We start from the raw sequence: 23,097 nt of genomic DNA, 5'->3' as shown, positions 1-23,097 counted from the left end.
GCCTATAGCACAGAACCCAGATATAGTAGCAACACTAGCAACCACAGAACACAATTATAACACATTATGGTGTGTGAAGCTAGCGTCCGAACGATATCTAGCGACCAAATCGAGAACCCAGCATATATCGCCAGCATCTTATTCATAGTCCGCACTCCCTGTTATTTAATCAATATAATGGCCGTATCTCCTAAAATTCCTAAGAGATTTTAATAATTTTTTGTTCAGGTGTTAACAATAAATACCTATATCGAATTATGGCCCCAAATGCGTACAAACTAAGGTTTCGTTGTGAAAATTAATTAAAAAGTCAAATGTTAAAGAAATGAAACAGGCCTTAACTCAAGGGCGTACCCAGGATTTCAGCTAGGGGGGGCAGCTCATACCTGTTTCGAGAAGATGGTCGGTCGGCTATATTAAAACAAAAAATCCTGAAAATTTATTTTTATGAATTAGTTTAATTGACACAAAACAAAATATTATATATATAATAATTACAATATATATGTATATTAATTTAACAGTAATCTCGGATTTGCCGAAAATTGGTCTACTGCCAGTCTTTTCAATAAACCACTGCTTTCTTTTAAATAATTACGATGTATGCTCATCAGACATAAACCTGTAAGCCTTTCTTTACCCATGGTGCTTCTAAGCCCCGTTTTAACTCTTCGCAGCGTACTGAAGAACCGTTCTACGGTCGCCGTGGTGCATGCGATAGTGCTTCGTTGAACAGATCAACTATTTCTATGTTCGTTAATTGATCATCTGATAAAGCCTTATTCGCCCATAAATTATGCCAAAGGTTCAGTTCTACGGTGATATCCAGGTTATAAAATTCTTAGCTGATAAAACAGCAGCCGTAGCTGGGAAAGAACAGTTGTCAATAGGCGTGCGATTCTACGACGAAAGCAAAAGGAAAATCAGAGAAGAATATGTAGGATTCATTGAACTAATTGCACAAAATGCTTCAGCAATTGCCGAAGCAATTGACAATTTCTTGATTAGTTCTAAGCTCCCAATTCTGCGTTCTTGTGTAAGTCTGTAATGCTGGTTTTGGTCTTGGTCATATACAAGGCATGTAGCTTACTTAAACCAAACGCCGGAGTATTTTCTTGGGAGAATCGAATATTCGATGTTGAAATAAGTGAATCAATGTATGGTATTGCCAGGGAACGCCGCCTATATTCGTTACAATATTCGTTATCTTATTCTGTGTTTGCTTGTGAGCAAGACGTGGAACCGACATATCCTATGATCAAATCCATTGCAACAGCTCGCGCTTTTCATTTCATTACTTATTCTATTAGGAAACTCACGGTCAATTCTGAGAATTTCCTTGAGTGATATTTTTGATGTGTTTCCCCACCGAGATAATGTCGATCGATTTAGCTTGAAGTGCGCTAACTACTGGTTCTAAAACTGCCAAATATTTGGCTATTATTTGTAGAGCAATGAAAAACACTGTTTTTGTAACGGCTGCATGCAACTGATAATTTCCCTCTACGGATAACGTTTCTAGACCTGATTTCACAAGCTCTAGGAAATTTTAAGAAAACTTTCTGATTGATTTATATATTTCGTACCATCTCATCTCACACAATCGTGATAGGTTTGGAGCGTAATTTCGACGTGTAGTCGATTCTCCGCAAAAAGTTATAACATCCTTTACAGTGGCGACAGTATTGCTAATTTCTGACACTACGTTTGCATCATTCACAACAAGGTTGAGTTTGTGACTTAAACAATGAAAATTTAAAACGCGAGGAAATTTTTTTCTCAAAATGGCTCTTTCCTGGCCATTGTAGAGCAACCATCGAATTCAAACACTACGCAATCATCGGTTGGGAGGTTGGAACTAATCAAGAAATTGTCAATTGCTTCGGCAATTGCTGAAGCATTTTGTGGTTTTAGTTCAATAAACCCTACAAATTCTTCTCTGATTTTCCTTTTGCTTTCGTCGTAGAATCGCACGTCTATTGACAGCTGTTCTTTCCCAGCTACGTCTGCTGTTTTATCAGCTAAGACTGCATAAGCCATGGTCTTCTGAACTTTACTTAATATATTTGGCGATGTGTAAACTGCATTGCGACGGAAAAAATCACTTGTGTGCAAGTGTCCAAGTGATTTTTTAATTTGTCGTCCCCTGAATTGATTCTTAACTTCAATAAATCTACTAAAACACACTCATCTGTTTGTGTTCCCCTAAGAGACATATCATGTGTACCGCAAAATACTATACAAGAAATAATTGATGACAATATTTGTCTGTTTGCATCGATTGCTTTGTGGTGTCCACTTTGCAGTTGGATGTCTACAGGAACATTTTCAAGAAAATTTTTTGCAGCGTTTGTCGCTGTTAAGGTACACACACAAAGAAAGCAGGTTAGCCAGCGCCTAATTTCGGCGCTGAATACCGGCGCCGGTTTTCCCGCTTGTACGTTCATAAAGAGTTAAAGAAAGCTGGAATTTGGAATCTGGAATTTGGAAAACGTTTTTCTCCAAATACAAAGACGAAGGCAAGGAGTTTATTCCCTAAATAAGGAGCGAAAAGTTTATGGAGAATATCATCACCTATTTCTGACTTTGAAACAACATGAAGAACGGTTTTTTTTCGTATATGAGAATGACATTAAATACATTTAATTATGTGTTGGGAAAAACTGAGCAATGTCTATCAAAAACATGGTGCAACTGGCACAAACAGCCAATTCTCCCCGAAGAAAGACTGGTGATTACTATTAGGTGAGTAAAAATTCATTTTTTATCAAATTAAATATAATTAATTAAACAAAAGTATAATTCTGAGAAAAAGTTTTAAAAGATTTAATTAGATACCCTGTTTATCTAAAGTTCAAGCAAATCGGTCGATAATTCTTTCTCCACAGCTGTCTCATGGATTGTAGTTGTATAATTTGCATGTAGAGCAAATGGATGCGTGACTTGTGTACTATACGTGGATGAAGAAGAGCATGAACTTCCAGGATAAGGAGAAATTTGAGGAGTTGGTACAAAAGGTGATTCATGTCCATGATATGCATATTCTTAGACAATTTGTTGAACGCGCCCTCTAAATGAAGTATTTTGTTTACTAGAATTTGTCGTACATAAGAAAGCAAACTTAAAAAAAAAACAGATGTGATCATCATCCTCCTTCTCCATCATTCGTGGTCGCTTAGCCTTTTCTTGTAAATATTCCAATTTTTGTTTCTCAATTTTTATCATTTGTTCATTTCAACTTTCAGTTTCCCGTTTTCTTTTAATTGATTTTGTTTTTTTGTTTAATGCTTCTTGGCGTTCTGTTTTGTTTCCACCATTGTTTGCTTCGGCTTCATTTATTTCATTTGTTTTTGGGATAGCGTTATCTTCATTTTGCCATGTGTTTGTTTCGATATTCAAACTTTCATCTTGAACCTGGTCAATTTCTTCATTTGTGTGACTATTTGCGTTTTCGTCTTGCATACTTTCTGCAGTTTGTATACTACAATTTCCACTAGAGACTCTAGCTTTTAGTATGTCTTTCAAAAAAATGAATGAAAATATGGCAATTTTGATACGTAACTGGAAGGTGCTGCATCCCCTGACCGAGGTTTTGGAATTTTTCCTAACTCCACTGTAAACTGGTCACGCAAATACTTCCTTTTTTTAGTAACACATTTTCTGAAAAAAAAAATTGCTTAAATTTTTGTGTTGGAATTGATTAACGTTTATTATTTGTTTCAGGTATTTAGCTGCAGGGTGTTCATTTAGGTCTCTGGGATTTTCTTTTCGAATGGGAGCCTCGACTATAGGGAATATTATAGCCGAAACTGTAGTGGTAATATGGCAAGAGTTACAGCTCGAACATATGCCTATTCCATCAAAAGACACTTTCAAAAAAATCTCTAAATAGTTTTACAATATATGGAACTTTCTCCACGTAATAGGTGCTATTGATGGAAAACATGTCCGTGTTATTTGTCCAAAAAATTCTGGATCTATAAAAAATATTTCTCTGTTGTACTTCAAGGGATTTCAGACGCCAATTACAAACTGATTGCTATAGACGTAGGTGGTTATGGAAAGCAAAGTGACGGCGCACTTTCCAGTCCTCAGATTTCTATAAACTATTAACTACCAAGGAAATTAAAATACCTGAACCCTCTAATCTTCCAGGGACAAATACGAAGGCACCATATGTTTCTATAGGTGATGAAGCCTATCCACTTTTAGATTTTTTACTCAAACCTTACGGCGGAAAAAATTTGCCTCTGGATCATGAGTGCTTTAACAGCAGACTCTCCAGAGCTCGAAAAACAATCGAATGCACTTTTGGGATACTAACTGCAAAACGGCGTATCTTGTCCAAACTCATCGAAATGGATATACGTGTTAATGTATTATATTAAATGTATTTGTATTCTACATAACACGTTTCTTAATAGAGAAGGTCTTGAGAGACACCTAACTAATGTAGAAATTGCGCAAAGAAATCATGAAAATCATGGTGCTGGGATACCGCCAAATACAGCTAAAACAATTAGAGATATATTTACCCACTTTTTCTCGAATAATCCACTAAGTTATCGTAATTAAACAATGTAATCATATCCGTAATTTCTTCTTGTCAAGTTTGTGTATTTAAGTAATTATAGAGGTATCTATACTTACAGTATTGTAGTTTTTATTAAATAATGGTAATAAACAGGCTTTTATTATTAATAATAAAAACTTACCATTGATCCTCATTTCAGCTGCGCTATGTCATTCCACAAACTTTGGGTCACGCTCCTATTGCTGTGAGACTTTAGCCGTTTGTTCCACAGCGCAGGTCTTGTACAAACAGCAGATATCAAAATTTCGACATCCATTACTATAAAATAAATCAAAAACTCTACTAAAACCCCACGTCTGACTCCGATAATAAGCGACCAAGAATTAAAAATTCATTCCGGTAAAATAGTCGGTGCCGATTCACACTTGCAACAAGCTCCGGCCGGCTTTTTCTATGTGCGGGCAAATTTAAAAGTACACTTAATTATCGGTGCTTATAGGCACCGACTGCCAGTAAGCAGGAAACCTGCTTTCTTTGTGTGTGTACACTTAGGTTGGTCGTTGCATGCTTTCGGCAGTCTTCATGCATATTTTTGAACTTTATATATGGCCTGACCATAAATCATCCCAAAATGCCTCTCACAGTGGTGATGGGCGAAGGGAACAAAACACAATGCCTTACAAAGAGCACCTTTTAGTCGCTTGGAATATACTATACTATTGATGCATATTGATCCCACTAAGCATGATTAAATTTTCGTTTCAAATAGCTTGCAAATTGCTTTCTTTTCAAATTATTTTCAAAATCGTAATTTCTGGGTGGCATCCAAGGATTTTGTAACAACTCCCTCTTCTTTTCCGTCGATAGCTGGATAGCCAACCCAACATAACGACCCAGATCATTTTCATGATATCTATCGTCCACTATAATTTCAGGATCGACGTTGATGTCATAAGTTTGTTGGGACATCAATGGAGAAGAATAGTCGGCATCAGATATATTTACAGCTTGTGCTGGAGAATGTGGTGCTTGTCCAATGTAAGCATGCAATGATCTTGGCATTACATGAGTAGTTTTATCATGGTTGTCATTTTTATCGCTTCCGCTTCCACTGCTACTTTCCCGACCTTTTTTTCTTTTTTCACGTGTTGTCTCTATAAAAAATTAATACACACAATTACTCTTACGGTGTTTAGGCATAGACTGAAAATACGATAACTTTGTGGTTTGAACAAAGAAATCGAAATATCGAATATTAGGTTTTGTTTTGTTTTGACTCACCTCTTTCAAAGAATTTCCTGATATCCATTTGAAAAAGTAAAATTCCCAGTCTTCAATTGTTTCGCAGCAAACGTAAATCAAATCTCGTGTCGCCGCAACTAAACTATAAGACACTATGGCGCATGAAATATTCGCTCGTATTAAACTCCGAACTGATTGTATTCGTTGTCTCGTCGTCTCCTCGAACTGAATTATAATTTGCTCTGCCTCACGATCCCGCTTATATATTCAAATATTCCTGCTCCCGAAATACGAGCACGTGTGCGGAGCTATTTACATCTGTGTTTGTGGTATTGCTATTCAATAGAAGATGTTGATATTGACAGTATAAATTGATGCTATATTTCAGATTTCTCTTATTCTCTTTACTGGAAAAAGTACTGTCGTCCGCAACTAGATAGCGCTAGATGTTGTTTTGATGAACTCTCTTTATTTTTAGCATATGAAGATAACCCTGTCATTGTTGTTTTGACCGAACATTGGCTCCAACAGGGTGAACCTTTTTTTATAGAAAGTTATGCTCTCGCATCCATCTATTCCCGTACTCAGTATAATCATGGTGGAACTTTGATATTAATAGAGAATAAGTTTTTAGAAAGATATAACTTTGTTGATATAACCAAGTTTGAGTATCTCCTGGAAGAAAAAACTTTTGAATTTTGCATTGTTTATTCTAAAGAATTAAATTTGTACATTTTAGCCCTTTACAGGTCACCCTCGAGTAATTTTAGTAGTTTTATTGATAAATTATATAACATTTTAAGCCAAATATAGGTAAATGCATCACTAATATTGACAGGTGACATTAATGTAAATTTTTTAGACTGCAATAACTCAACAATCATTTGTCAATGTGCTATTTAAGTTTGCATGTTGACCAACCTACTCGCATCACTGCTAATTCAGCATCACTTTTAGATTATGTTTGCTCTACGCTCTGTGAAACGCAGGTTGCATGTAGAATTGTAAATGCCGGGTTGTCTGATGATGAGGCCGTATTATGTTCCTTTCTTCTAAGTGAAAAAAAGTGTACCTCAAGAAAAAAAAAAGTGCGGAAGGTTGTTCACTAGAAAAAATTTCTGTAAGTTTAAAGAATGTTGTACTTCAATAGACTGGAATGGTATCATACTTAACAACTGTGATCCTTTTGAGAGTTTCCATTCAACTTTAGTGGATGTTTTTGAGTCAACTTTCCCCATGGTGACAATTAGGGAAAAAAGGAGAAGATCCTGGTATAGCAGGGGTCTATTAGTTTCTGGTAAAAATCTTCGGTGTTTGCACTCCATAAGAAAGTTTACCCCGGACAACTCCAAATTCATATCCTACTTTAATAAATATCGCAAAATTAACCGCGATACAGTGAAATTGGCAAAAAACTTATACTACTCAAGTAAAATAAACTAATTAAGAAATGAGTCTAGAGAGTCTTGGAAAATTGTTAATGACTTACGAGGCGAACGTGGCAACCCTTCTGTTTCTAATAGCACGGTGTCGGCCGAAACACTTAATCATTTTTTCCAGGGTGTGGCTTTGGGTCTATCAATATTATTGCCTCAGTCTGTTAGAGATCCGCGCTCATACTTACACAACATTAAGGTGCCTGAAACATTTTTCTTTAGGCCAACAGATTCTAGTGAAAAAATGGAAGCTCTATCCTCAATGAAAAATAAGAACTCTTCTGGATGGGATGGGCTGTCACTAAAGGTCCTAACAGCGCTACCGCTACCAACCCTTGATTCTTTGGCTGAGGTGTTAAATGTTTCACTTTCAAGTGGGTCCTTTTCACATTTACTCAAGGATGCCTTGATTATACCATTATTTAAGGGTGGAAACCATGATGACCCATCAAATTTCAGACCCATAGCCCTGCTTCCCACGCTTGGCAAGCTTGTAGAAAGATTGGTAAAAACTAGGATGATGGAATTTCTGAAACGGCATAATGTTCTTAACCATCAGAAATTTGGATTTCGGACGAAACTGAGTATATCTGATGCTATTTTCATTTTTTTGGAGAGTCTGTACATGGGGTTGAACGCTGGGGAGAGTGCGGCGGCGGTGTTCTGTGACTTATCTAAGGCGTTTGACTGTGTAAGTCACAGAATACTGCTGCAGAACCTAACCTATGGATTCAGAGGAGTTGCTCTCGACTGGTTCCGTTCTTACCTATCTGGAAGAATACAAAGGGTATTCGTTGACAATGATATGTCATCCCGTCTGGATATGGACGCTGGTGTACCCCAGGGTTCTGTTCTTGGACCAATATTGTTCCTGGTATATGTCAATAATATCTCTCAAATTCCAATTAGGGGCAAATTTACTATCTTTGCGGATGATACAACATTACTTTGGCATGACACTGACACCAAGAGATTAAGGAATATCGTTGATGAAGATTTAATTCTTGTAAAGTGTGAAAGTGTGAATCTAATAGATTAACTTTTAATATTTCTAAAACTATCATTTTAACTTTTAAATGTAATCTTGGAACTGTCACTTTGCAAAATGAAACAATAAGTCCTTCTGAAATATGCAAATTTTTGGGCCTGACGATTGATAAGCAATTAAAATTTGAAAATCATATCTCCTCTTTATTAGGGAAGTTATCATCCAACTGTTATGCTATTAGAGTAATGACACATTCTCTGGGACTTGATGTGGCCAAAATTGCCTACCATGCTCTTATTGAGTCTCATCTGAGATACGGTATTGTGTTTTGGGGTGTGTGCTCTCAGTATTTGTTCAGCTCTCTATTTATTTTGCAAAAAAGAGCCATACGCTACATGTGTGCAGCTCCCTTTCGTAGCCCCTGTAGGCCATTATTTTTAAAACACTCTGTCCTGACATTGCCATGCCTTTTTATTTTAGAGACTGTTTGTCTTATCCACAAAAAATATCGCCATCAGCTTGGCCCCTCCTCCTCGAGTTACAATCTTTACCTCTGCCTATCCCAAAAAGTAATTAAGTCCTCTTTTGTGTACGGGGGCAGAAGGCTTTTTAACCACCTACCCCTTTATATAAGGCTAATAAATTGTGAAAAACGTTTTAGGATAAATATAAAGAAACTTTTGCTTGCTAAAGCATTTTATTCTGTAGACAAGTTTTTAAATACAATTTTTTGACAGTGAAGAGTTTTGCGCAGCGTAATGTGAATTCTTACTACCCTTACTTTGGGTGTGTTCTATATTCTATGTATGTAAGAATTGTTAAAATTTTTATATTTTTGTAAAAGATTATGTTGTCAACTATCTTTAAGTAGAAACGTATCATCCATTTTTCACTAAGAGACCAAACGAAAACAAAACAAAGTAAAAACACAAAGTCACGGTCTCTTCAAATCCATATAATTTTTTAAAGCTACACGTGTTTCGCTCCTATCGGAGCATCATCAGGCCTAGACCTACACAGATCACATTACAACTCGAGTTGTAATCTAATCCTAGATGGTTCTGATTGTCGTCGGGAGCGAAAACTACGAGATGCGACGGTTTTGCGGGAGATTTAAATTATATTGAGTATACAGCTATTTGCATTGAGCTAACAATATACTATATCGAATGTTGTAGAATATTTAATTATAGATAAAAAAATATTAAATCAAAATATCTGACTAAACGATATTTTGTTTCTAACACTTTATTTTGTGCAGAATAGATAACACGTTTTTAATTCCCACTTGCCAGGAAAATTGACTTTTATTTTATCTTCTAGGGGAGGGGAGCAGCTTCCCATACCTAGGTACGACCCTGCTTTAACTACCAAAGGATTTGGATAAAACTTTTTGCTGTTAGTAATAATAAATATCCAAGCCGATTCCAGATGATTCCAAATCTCTACAAACGAAACTTTTTTGGTAAAAAATTGTTGAATTGTTAAATGTACAAAAAATATTTAATGGGTATAACTCCCAAAGGATTTGGACTTTTTTCTATAAAAGATAATAAATATCTAAACTGATTTTAGATGGTTGCAAACTTCTACAAACGAAAGTTGTAAACGAAAACTTATTTATTATCTTTTATAGAAAAAAGTCCAAATCCTTTGGAAATTTTGGGAGTAATTTTCACAACAAAACCTCAGTTTGTAGAGGTTTGAGACCATCATAAGTCGATTTAGGTATTCATTGTTAATATCTGGACAAAAAATTATGAAAATCCCCGGGGAGTTTCAGGAGGTTGGGCATTATATTGATTAAATAACAGAGAGCGCGGACTATAAATAGGTCGCTGGCAACCGACATATGCTGCGTTCTCGATTTGGTTGCTCGATATCAATCGGACACTCATAATCTGTCACAAAACACAAATATAGTATCTATGTTTATCTGGGGAACAATAACAAATTGTTTTTAACAAAAAATAGTGAGAATTTGGGAAAAACGGGGAAAATAATATATATACCTATTTTAATTAAAAAGATAATATTTTTAAAGTAATGGATGAATATTGCCGGATTTGTTTGCAAAATTTAGTGGAAGTTAATAAAGTGCATATTTCAAACCAAATTTCTTTGGCTAAATCAGTTGTACAAGCTATTGCAGATATAGGAGCAGTTGAGGTTTGTTTGTTGCATTAGTTACGCGCATTGAAAATATAAAATAATATTTTAAAGAAATGGCATTTACCCATTCCTATATGATCACCATATTTCACCTGTGCCCTGACCCCTGACTGGGTCAAGAGAAAGACCCAACCTGTAGAATTTATATATAATATAATAATATTGTAAATATCCTTAAGTACTGTGATTGTAATTTTATTATTTATATGAAATTTAAAATGCTAGGAATTAATTTAATAATGATATATTACTGCACACCTGGATCAAAACAGTAGTAACTCAAAAAATTCCTTTTTTTAATAATGTAAAAATAATTAAGAATCTGTAAATGATTATGTGTTTACAGTTTAGACTTATAAATGAATTGTTCCGTTGGAACAGCATTTTGAATAATATTTTTTATTTATGTTTTTTAAAAATTTTTGATTTAGTGTTTTGATTTAGTACTTGAGATTTTTAATTGATTTACTTTTAGGTTGAGAAAAATATTACCAATTAATTCAGGAAAAATGTATTTTTGTAATCACTTTTACCTGCTTTAGATAAAACTACAAATTTATATTCAAAAATACCTTAAAACTATAAATATTGAAAAAAAAAATGGTTGCTAAACAAAACTTATTTTTAACAACATATTTTTCCTTAAATGGTATTATTTGAGGAGCAATCAGACAAAAACTGATAAATCCATTTAAAACAATTTTGAGATATTCACGAAAAACCGATGGTGCTAAATCCGAACTGTTTTTTTGGTAATTTAAATTTGCTTTGGCTTGGTGCTATAATAAACATTTTAAGTTTTTCAGTTTATTTATAAAAAAGTTATTGCAATTTAAAAAATGGATTTATCGGTTTTTGCTTGAATGAAACAGATTTGTCTACTTTTGCTTGCCCAGTACTAACCAAAATAAGTCTAATCAAACATAGATTTTTTATATTATCTTCTAAAAATTATTTAAAAAAAAAAGAAACACATTGCGCAGTCAAACATATTTAATGAACATGTTTTTTACCTAAAAGTTTTTCCGTAATTTTAGAAAATGTTAAATAAACAAAAATAAATGCTACTACCCTGATAAAGTTTAACAAAGAAAAATAAATGATACCCTAATACAGTCCTTTTGAATTTAACAACAAACTTTAAATCAGCATTCCGGCGTCATCATCTAGACAGTCACAATGAAATTCTCCATTATCATTTTCTTCAGCATTGATTTTGTTGGGCTTGCATAATAAGTTTAGGTACCAGGTCAGGTCTGCTTCTTCTTTCCATGCAGCACCAAACTGTTGTTCCATTAAATGAATTAAACTTTTTTTCTTCTTGTCAGGAAATGGATGACCCAGCGGAAGTTCATTTAAATTAAATGGATCTGTCTTTCGCGCTTTTAATAAAAGTTGAGGAGTTTCATTTAAAAGCACTACTTTGTAATTTTGATGGCATTGAACTTTTACAATATTCTCTGCCTTTTTTTTGGTTTTCTGTAAGTGTATCCTTTTAAAGTCGGAGATGCCTGTAACTTTTTTCCAAACTTCCCTGCAGTTCTTTAATATTATACAACTTCCAATCAATTCCTAGTTGTTTTACACTACCAAACTGGGAATATATCTCACAATATTCTTCTTTTTTCACCACCGTCGTATTTTTTCGCAGACTCTTTTTCACGCGGCCAAAGACCCTATCGGCTGGAAGGAAACTGTGACCTCTGACAGGAAATGTCATCCATATTTCTTTAAGTCTCGGGGGGGATTTAACTTTCAGCCAATAGTAAAGGGCATGAACGATGTGGGAATTCTTATTCTGCCCCCCACATCCGTCGCAGAATAATCTTAATACCTCAATATTCTCAAGGTTTAGAGTATCTAGGTGTGTCAAAAGTGCAGAACCAATTTCAACTGAACCTCGTCCAGCCTGATCTTCTGTCCAGATATAGAACGTAGGATTCTTAGAAGCCATTCCAACGCAGCAGAATACATAATAGCTAACTTGATGTGAGTAGAAGGCATCCGAAATCGGGGTCCGGGGTAAAGGTTGCACCTGCTGCATATCGAAGCAAAGGCTAAGAGAATTTTTTGGGTTTTCTTTAGCCAATTGGTAAAAAGGATTTGCTCTTTTTTTATGAATACGGCGTTCAATCATAAGGTCGGACTTTTTCTTAGAGTCCTTTTCTTTTCTGATATTATGTTTAAGGCATACACAAAGGGAACAGACATCTGCAGTGCAGCAGGCAAAGAAAATCCGATGTTAAATTCTCTAGAGAAAATTCTAGCAAACATGGATAAACTTGATTGGTACACTTCGTCATGTTTTGAGTTGTATATCTTATGTAGTTTTGCAATACTTAAATTGGATGATAAATAAATCCTTTGGGATTTCTTTCTATTGTAATGACTTTCGGTCCCCTTTAGGTTACCAATAAATTCCCTTATTTTGGTTTTCTTCTCTTCTGATTTTTGCGACACTTTATCACCACCGCGTTTTTTTTGGGTACTTCTCCCTGGTGTATAACTTTTGCGACAGTGTTAATTCGGTCTCTTGTAATACTTAGGCTCAATGTAAACATTTTTTGGCACACTCTGACTGCTTTTTGTTTTCTAGTTTTTAAATAATACGCAATATTAAGCAGACGATTTTTTGGTACATCTTTCTTAGGACGCTTTCTTGTTGCACAAGAAACAGCAAGCATATGACAAAGTTTAACGTTTTGCACCGATTTGTCCGGAATATCATAAAAATTTTTGCGAATTAATTTAATATCAATTAACTTAACACTGTTGCACTTAAAACTTGGCGTATTATGATTGCATGGCCTTTTAAACCTTAGTAATTCCGGATCTTTATCTATGTACTTCTGGCATTTCTGTAATCTTTTTTTATGGGCGTTTTTGCAACCTCGATGGGGCTACCTATATTGCCTAACAGAAAACAAAACATGTACATGCATGTGTTAAATAATATAATAATATAACCTAACAACCACCCAAGTAAGTACTTTATTAAATGCCCGCTCTATTAAACAAGCAAAGACTAAACTTATGCGACAATACTGATACCAAAATCAGTAATGTTGCTACCACAACGTTCCTTGAAATACTGACGATGTGACGAACAAACCGATCTTAGGTAAAAAAAAGTTCTTCCCGCTAAACTAGTCTTGACAACAAACCCAATGTAACCCGTGAATAATATTTATTATTCGAGCCAAGAATAGAAAACTACCTTTTAAAAATAAAAATATGCTGCACATGGATTAATCGTATTTTGCATGAAACACGGTAAATATATCTTTTTTCATGGATTTAACGTGTTTTGCTTGATTTGGTTGCCTTTGGTGCCGATTTTAAATAGGATATATCGGGATTTCGGTGAATCTGCTATGGCCAGTCGATGTATCGGACCGAATGTAATAAGATTCAATGGTAAACTCGTTTTAGCCAAAAAATGGATTTATCGGTTTTTGTCTGATTGCTCCTGATTTATAGAAACAAATAGGTAATAAGAAATATAAAACTAAAACCCATACTACATATTTAAATATGAAATAACAAGTTTAGAACATAAATGTTTATTTGTAGCAAGTATTTTTTGTGGATATATTAGAGTTATATTGGCAAATAAAAAAAACATTGAGCCTGAGATTAAGTTGCACCTCGCCAGTTATGCATGCACAAAGGTTTCTTTGAAAGATTTATCTGCATAGGATTGTTTTATAAAAAAAGCCACTGATGTTCCACCATAAGAATCCCCATAAATTTTGCCATAGTTTGATGTCATAAGTTGTGTGAGAGACCATGTATAAGATGATTATGGGTAATTGTTTTAACCCTTATGCCAGTGACTGATATTTGTAACAGATATTTATTGTTTTGCTGCCCACAGCAACCATTGGAATGAAAAACAATGTCAATATCTTTATTCTGGTCCAACAAACATTAGATCCCTACTATTATCTATTGCAGTATGCAACTGCCACTTTCCGCAGATCCCCTTGCTCTTTCATCTCAAAACTAGCAAATCACTTGTTTTGTGTCTAAGTGAATTATAATGAAATTTAGAGAGTTAATTCTAGATTTAAAGAAAAAAAAAGATATTGGTTTCTTCAATTTTTCTATTTTTATCTAACCTTGACAATATCTTTTCTCTAAGCTGATCTCTGTTTGGTATAATTTTTGTTTCTCTTCTTCATCGGCATTTTTATATCTTTCACATAGGTCAAACAAGTCCATTTTTGGAACAAAAAAAGATATACTAAATTCTGTGTTAAACATTCAGATGAAAGAGGAAGTTGTTGCAAATGAAAAATTGTTGTACTCGCAAAGTGCTTTATACTTCTGATATAAATTGGCTTTTGATTTACCACTATAAATAGGTATATGTTGTTGAAGTTTGAGACCTTAAATAATGTGACTGGATTCTGATAATAGAATGAATAGAGTTTTTAACAATAATATGGGTATATAATTTCTGGGTGAAGCTCACTGACTTGCAGTGGCAATTCGTGGTCAACCAAACTGGTGAGTCCTTTATTATAAATAAATGATGTGAAAGAAGCGCGGGAGACAAACAATTTGACGCTCCTCGTCCTTTTTTTGTAAAATTTGTCGATAAATTATAGTAATCAATTAAGTATATTTTATAAACAGGCACCTCAACTATTTAAAAAAAAATAGCAAAAATGTGGAGAAAAAAAGAATAAACATAAGATAAGATAATATAAGAGATGTTAGAGAGAGATATGAGATAATAGAATCTCAAAAACCACAAAAAGTAGTTGCCTTGATAACTGCATAACAAATTGTGCAATTAATTGTAAATGTACCCTATGGGACACTTATATGTCAGATCATATGGATATTACTAATACATATGAATCAATAAATTAAAGTACTGAAAACACCCACACAACGGTCTTAGAGTTCAGACCATATTGTGGAGAGAGATTTTCTCGCTGTGTTACTTCATTACTAAACGTTGACTGGTTGTTGGTACTTGATAATTGTAATGTTGTCAATTCTTTTGAAATATTTCTCAATGTTCTAATGTCTATTATAGACTTTCATATTCCCAAAAAAACTAAAACAATTCTTACCACAAATAAAGAAAAAAAATGGTTTAATAATGAACTGAAGAGATTGAGAGATAACTTAAACTTCTTTTCTACCTTAAATAAACATAACAGTACTTTAGATCTCTCAGAATGGCTATAAATTCGTATAAAGGAATATAAAACTAAAATAAAACAAGCGAGACACTCATATTATACAAACAAAATAGGAAATAGCCATAACAAATCCAAAACCATCTGGAACATCATTAAAGAAACAAAAAATAATGATCCTAGTAATTCGAAATGTAATGTAACTCCCGATGAGTTTAACAAATTCTTTGTGAATATAGCTGACTCAATTACAAATACACTGCAAAAATCTAATGACCCTGTACAATTTACAGCAAAATATGTACATAACAATTCAACAGTATTTCTCTCACCTGTTACCGAAATAGAGGTCATTGATCTTTTAAAAAGTTTAAGTGATAGTTCTGCTCAAGACATCTTTGGTTTGAGCAATAAAATATTGAAACAACTTGCAAATGGTTTGGCCCTACCACTATCTCTAATAATAAACAAATGTTTTTCATCTGGTCCATTTCCATAAAAGCTTAAAATAAGTAAAGTTGTTCCTATATTTAAAAAGGGTAATATGGATGATCCAGGAAATCATCTACCCATATCAATAATACCAATATTATCCAAGCCCATTGAGTTCTGTCTAAACCAACGTCTCATATCTTTTTTTGATAAACATAATTTACTTTCACCAGCACAGTTTGGCTTTCAAAAAGGAAGATCCACTGCTGATGCACTCAGGGTAATGGTAGACTTCCTGGTTGATGCATTTGAGGGGGGCAAGACAGTTGGTGCAATTTTCTGCGACCTCTCAAAAGCGTTCGACTGTGTCTCGCATAATATTTTGTTGAGCAAGTTGGATTTTTATGGTATCCGGGGTATTTTCCTGGAACTTATCCAGTCCTACCTTTGTAAGCGTCAGCAGATGGTGACTTGTGGAGGAAGAACATCCTCCATACTTCCAATAACAACAGAGGTGCCTCAGGGATCAATCTTGGGTCCTCTTTTGTTTTTACTTTATGGAAATGAATTACCCGCCCACTTCTCAGAGGTGATATCTGTACAATATGCGGATGACACAACTCTTCTCAGTCGGCATTCAGATCTGATTTCCCTACAGAATGGAACTAGTGCAACTCTTCACAAGTTAAAAGTATGGTTTGCTGATAATAATCTAAGCTTGAATCTAAATAAAACAGAGGTGGTTAATTTCTCTTTAAGCGAAAGACATCAGAGAATAGACGCGATCAAATATCTGGGTGTTTATCTAGATAATAAATTATCATGGAAGAGCCATATAATAGATCTGGCAATAAAACTCTCGTCGGTTCTTTTTCTGTTGCGCAGAATTGTTCAATTGGCGCCTCCAGTAGTATGTATAATGGCGTATATGGGACTTTTTCAATCAAAGTTGTCATATGGACTGTTATTTTGGGGTCACTTGGCTGACTGGCAGAGAGCATTTAATTTGCAAAAATCGGCACACAGAATTCTAGAAAACAAAAAACCAATAGATAGTTGTAGACCTTTATTTAAAAATTTAAAAATCATGACAATGCCTGACCTATACATTCACTAATGTCTGATGTTTGCTAGAACACACTCTTTTAGATTTAGCACAGTAAATAGTAGGCACTTATATGACACCAGGCATGAGGGAAATCTCTTACTTCCACAACACCGGCTTAGTCTGACCCATAAGGGCTATATGACTAATGCCATAAAACTTTTTAATGCAATACCCGAAACCACAAAACAACTACATTTAAATAAATTTAAGAAAGTAACGAAAAACCTGATTTTGGAGATCTGTCATACTCATTGGACGCATTCTACAATAGTCTTTAGGTTAAAGACTATTAGTTAAAAATTAGTTAAAGACTATTTAGTTAAAGTCTATCAAAATGTATCGAATATTATACTTTCATACCTGTATAACAAATGTTTCATACATACTTGTGAGCATTTCTGATGCGAACCAAAATTGTATTTTGTTTTATATTGTGAACAAAATGTAAGTTTTTTTTATTTGCTATGTTATGTAGGTAAAACTCTGATAGATTAATGTCTCCCTTTATGCACTGTATTATTGGCGTTTGACAGTCTATACTTTTTGACGATGCTAAGCTGTTGGATGTATATGAGCAAATAAAGAAGTATTATTATTATGTTGATGTGTTTTTTAAGCCTCTTTGTTTATTTATAATCTCCCACATGGCTCGAGCTTGGTTACTAGAGGAAATAATGACACTATCATGGCATCTTATCTTTTTGCAACCAATGTTTAAATTTTTCAAAAAAATTAGTTTATATAGAAATATTTTGCTATACTCCTCACATCGGGTATATTCTAATAAACCTAAGAATAATAATTTGTTAGTAAAATCTTTGTTAAAAGAATTGAATAAACTCCAAAACCAGTGATGACAACCCAGCCTCATGTCACCAATTGTCAATACTTTGATAAATCGAAACTGTTGCAACTTAAAATCCAGCAGTCATTTCCCAATTTATTAAACATATGTCCGATGGTACCTATTTTGCATGGACACCAAGAATTCCTCCTTAGTTCCTGATTTCTTTGACGCTAGTTTAAGCCAGATTAGGCTCAATCTGTTCCTGCATTAAGGAAATCCTATTCAATCTGATTTTATATATTTTTGTTGGGTTTAGTTTATTTTATAATTATTGTTCTTATTATTTTTCTTCCTTTAGATTAATGTTGGAATCCTTTATATGAAGGCCTGAAGATGGAGGATTATGAGAGAAACGTGTGTGTCAAGTTGTTAATGAAGCTCAAATAAGATAAATGGCATATTGTTTGTACCCAAGATTTCTTTTCTAGGACATATTTCAAAATATGGATTTAGATGTTTTTAATTTTTGTCAGGCTCACTTATTGCCAATCTTAGATTAGACTTAGGGTCTAGTTAGGTCTGTTTTGGTCTTAGGTGTGCTTTGTCCAACAACTATAAGAAAAACTGTATGATTGATGCAATGATGCTTTAAATTTTACACCTCTAAAGAAACTAGATAGTACACATTGATAGGGTGTGCATTTCTAGGGGCTTTGCACTTTGCACAGATAAATAATCCGAAATAAACTGTTTTTTTTTATGATGTTAATGACTGAATTTTTGCATTCAGGATTGTACTCCTATATGAAAGTGATGTGAGTTGAATGTGATTGAGATGCTTTCGAATTAAACTTATAGGTGTTCTTATTCTATTTGATATTGAGGTTTGTACAGAATTCTTGGTTTTTTCCAGAATTTGGTACTATGAGTAGCAATAAAAATCCTAATTTACATATTCCATTTCCATATATAATCTTTTCCTTGGTTGATGTCATTCTATCGAAATTCACTGAGAATTTGGTCTTCATAGAAAGGGGTTCAGAGATGTCAGATGAAATCATTTCAATCTCATCTTCATTTTGCATTCCTTTTTGATACATTATTTGATCAGGATAATGAACAGCATATTGGAGTCGGAAATGTCTGAGTAGTTTAGATCATATCTTAAAAGATAAAACAGTGGCACGCATAGATCTGTGCTAATCTAAGCCATTAACACATACCAAAAATCAATACATAGAACATTATTCAAACGTGTGAAGAAATTTCTAGAAATAGCTTTTATAGTTCTATAGAATTTTTAGACTTTAATGTAAATATAGAATTATTAAAACTATAGAACTATTAATCATTTTAACGATTTCTTCATTAATTTTAATGTGGCCTTATAAATTTTAAGAACTGAGTGTTCTATTAAATAGTATTGTATATTTTGTTAAATAAATGAACATTTTATATTATGTATTTTTGACTTGATATATAATTTATGTATAAATAAATGATTGATTGAATTACTCGTAATTATAGTATGTCATTAATTAGTATTGATTTTAATCCGCCTATTTACCAGTATTTTTAATATTTGTAAATAAGCCACTCAGCCCAGAGCTGCTAAAATTATTTCATTGAATGAGGTTAGACTAATATCAATTTTATTGATTCTTGTGAAAATGTCTGAGCTACTGGTTCTACCAACCAGTCAGGTTTCAGTCCTTGTCATAGCACGGCGACTGCTCTTGCTGGGATTACCATTGACATTTAAAATATGGATCGTTTCTATGGTTTTTCTGCTGAAGCATGTAAGTGGTTTTCTTCAGATCTATATTGACGAGGCAAATCGTAGAATTAGATGGAGAAAGGTCGAATCGTCGAATACTTCAACATAGAGTTCCTTAAGGTAGCATACTGGGACCATTACTCTTTATCATTTATTCCATACTCATAATTCAGGGTGTTGAGTGATGTTACCATCTTAAGAGAATCTCTGAGTGGTCATCTAAGCATGTGTCGTTGCTTAACTCAAAAAAAGCGTCCACCATATATTGGATCAAATTTTGTGATGTCCAAATTTCACTTTTTACTTTTACTTGCCTTCATATAAATGCGAAATAATGTCTCGAATTACGTTGGAACCTGGGTCTTGTGTTTGATATTTTGTTAAACTTTCAAGCACATATACCCTTAAAGCTTACTTTTGCTTACATACAACTGAAAACTTTATATGCATTTAAACATATACAAAGATGCTGCTGGTTGTTATTACATGTATGCGTTAAGTTTATGAGGGCCGTAAATTTGACACGTTACTCTTTTCTTTGTTTATGCATACAATTATGAATACTGATATTCCTTTATACCTGTCGCAATTCATAATTCCAAGAGTTCTTTACATACCAATTTAATGCATTTCAATTCAACTTTTCATATTCCTGCATACCTGGCTAAACAGTCTTGAGTAATGTTGACGTGAACAAATTCGAGAGCTGTTTTTCTTCTAGAGGATTTACATTTCTCAATGAATTTTACCAACTTAAAGTTGGTAAAATTCTAAAAAGTTGGTTTGAAATACTCATTTAAAACAAAATCTTGAAAAATGTTAGAACAGTATATGCTATGAACAACAATTTCTTAAGCTAGCATTAGGACAAATTTGTATGTCTCTTTCTATGTAAGAGTTTAATTTAAATGTTACGTTATAGGTTTTAACCTTCTGCGTAAGATTATATATATTTGTATTTTTTTACATACAGTCTTAAAAAGTCTTTTGGTTTTGACACTATAATATCTCTTTAGAGCTACCATATATTTCTAACTACAATTTATTATTTTTTAGGTATTACTAGATGATCCCCTGCCAAAATACCTTTGCTCAAATTGTTATCAGCAACTTTTGACTCTACATGACTTCCGTGAACTAATTATTTCTTCCGACAAACATTTAAAACAAAATTTGGATGTACTCACTAACAAAACTGTGAAGACAGAAAAATCCACCCTTCCAATTCTCATATGTAATGAAAGCAATTACTTTTGTTTAGAAAATGCTCTCAAAGAGCTTAAGCCAGAAGAAGGATCACCACAAATTATACATCTGCAAGGCAACAACGAATCGGAAGAAAACGATAGGAGCAAAGAAATTCCACAGCAAATCTCTCTACAGATAGAATTTATTTATGAAAAAGACCGAACTGATTCGGAAATCCAAGGCGCTGATATAATTGTGCATAGAACTCAAGAGATGAAGACTTCAATAGAAAAACAAAAAAAACCCAGGAAAAGAAAGGTTTAAACATCTTTTTTCCACAACTGATATTCAATATTTATGCAATTTCTATAAATTCTACATTGAAGAAATACGCCGACATTTTTAATTTATACATTTTTAGAGACACGAATTTAAGTGCGATATATGCCAAAAAGTCTTATATGGATGTTCGAATCGTTTGGAGCAGCACATTATTATGGCTCACTCTGATATTAAAAAGTTTGAATGTGAGACATGCGGTAAAAAGTTTAAAAATAGACAGCAGCTAAATAATCATAATAGAGTGCATACGGGAGAAAAACCCTACGAGTGTGATGTTTGTAAATTGAAATTTACGTAAGTATGTGGAATATAGTTGAATTACTAAGAAGTAATTTTATTTTGTAGCTCTTTACAAAATCTATTTAACCATAAAAAGAAGCACACAGATAAATATAAGATCTACAAATGTAACAGTTGTGACAAGAGCTACCCTACACCAGGAGAGCTCCAAAATCATCAGAGGGTGGTTCATACAGGGGAAAAACCATTTCTTTGTGAGATTTGCAGTAATTCTTTTGGTAGTGCTCGGAATTTGGGGTTGCATATTAGATCTGTACATGAAAAGGTTCCTATTCTTTGTCGTTATTCAAACTAAAAATCATGAATTAAATTCGGTTATAACTTAAAAGGCGTTTTTAGAATGAGAAATGTCCCAAATGTGGTCTTATGCTCAGTAGTGTGACATATAAACAGCATATGCAAAAACATCAGGATAAAGAAGATGGAATTAAGAGATATACCTGTGAAACTTGTGGGAAAAGCTTCTTTAGTCCTGACATGTTGAAAAGGCATCGTCTTGTGCATACTGGAGAAAAACCACACTCTTGTAAGGTAAGACAAGTTAATTTCTTGGCTGAGATTAGAACATTGAAAATTAGGCAAAATTGAGTAAGACAAAGAATTTGCTACAGCATAACTATTCTTCTAAATATTTATCCAAGGAATTCATCTTTTGCATCATTTGATAATCTTTTTCTAAGAACTTTAAGAAAAAACAAGTTAGTAAGCATACTTTTTATGTTCCACAATAGTTCTGTCCCATTTTTTTTAGATTTGCAACAAATCTTTTGCACAAAAATATGCAGTGGAAACCCACATGAAGACCCACAGTGATGTCAGAAGCTTTTCGTGTTCCCTATGTGCCAAGACTTTTAAATATAAACAGCATTTGCAAAAACATGTGACGAAGATTCATGGAGATTATGGGGAAAGAGTGTTGAATCAAAGTTGTACTAATAAAACGTCTACGAAAACCGAGTAAGGAGAGTATATGAATATTATAGGGTTAAGTGCAATAATTTAATGTAAACGTTGTTTAAAATAAGCAATTTCAATTTTTTAACACTATTTTTCTAATTAAGTCGAAATTTTAAAATGTAAGTCTACACGTAAGCTTTTTTTACCAATTTTTCTCATGTGCTCCTTTTTCGTTGTTTTGAAATATGTATTAAATATACATTATGATCCTTCTACACTTACCTACTATAAATACACCTTCAAATAGTAAAATTTTTGTAGGCAACATCTTTATTAATTCAATTTGGTTGTTGTTATGTTATCTATAGAGGAATTTAATTTTAATATATCAAATTTACCTGTTACCAGTATTATTTTAAAATAAATATTATAAATGTTTAAGCATGTCATTTTTACTTCTTTTTTGCGGCTTATTTATCAAATTGTATTAATTTGCTTTTGGTTTACTATAATGTTTTTTGGGGCAAATCTTGAATTTTTTTTTTTTCTTTCGTCATGTAAAACATTTTAGGTATTGAACAAAATATATTTTATGAAACAGATTGTGGAATGTTGGTTTTCATTTACAACTTGTGAAAAATAAACTCAATCAATAAAGTTTAAACTTTTATCTTGTGAAAATAAAAGAAAAATAAAAAAATACATCCTCAGTCGGTATTTTTTAATAAAGTCTTAAGT

General features: G+C 33.4%; 1 protein-coding gene across 1 annotated transcript; it reads left to right on the top strand.

The window, feature by feature from the left end:
• Positions 1–10,101: 10,101 nt before the first annotated feature.
• On the top strand, positions 10,102–22,800 carry LOC126741356 (zinc finger protein OZF-like). The gene is made up of 6 exons (XM_050447751.1): positions 10,102–10,369; positions 20,689–21,138; positions 21,242–21,456; positions 21,508–21,727; positions 21,802–21,993; positions 22,214–22,800. Exons 1-6 carry the CDS (start codon positions 10,247–10,249, stop codon positions 22,421–22,423), a joined length of 1,410 nt encoding a protein of 469 aa, XP_050303708.1. The 5' UTR covers positions 10,102–10,246; the 3' UTR covers positions 22,424–22,800.
• The last annotated feature ends 297 nt before the right edge of the window (positions 22,801–23,097 follow it).

The sequence above is a fragment of the Anthonomus grandis genome, chromosome 1 (genome assembly GCF_022605725.1).
Source record: "Anthonomus grandis grandis chromosome 1, icAntGran1.3, whole genome shotgun sequence".
Classification (NCBI taxonomy): domain Eukaryota; kingdom Metazoa; phylum Arthropoda; class Insecta; order Coleoptera; family Curculionidae; genus Anthonomus; species Anthonomus grandis.
The sequence above is the reverse complement of the archived record's forward strand: the minus strand, read 5'-3'. Positions and strand labels throughout refer to the sequence as shown.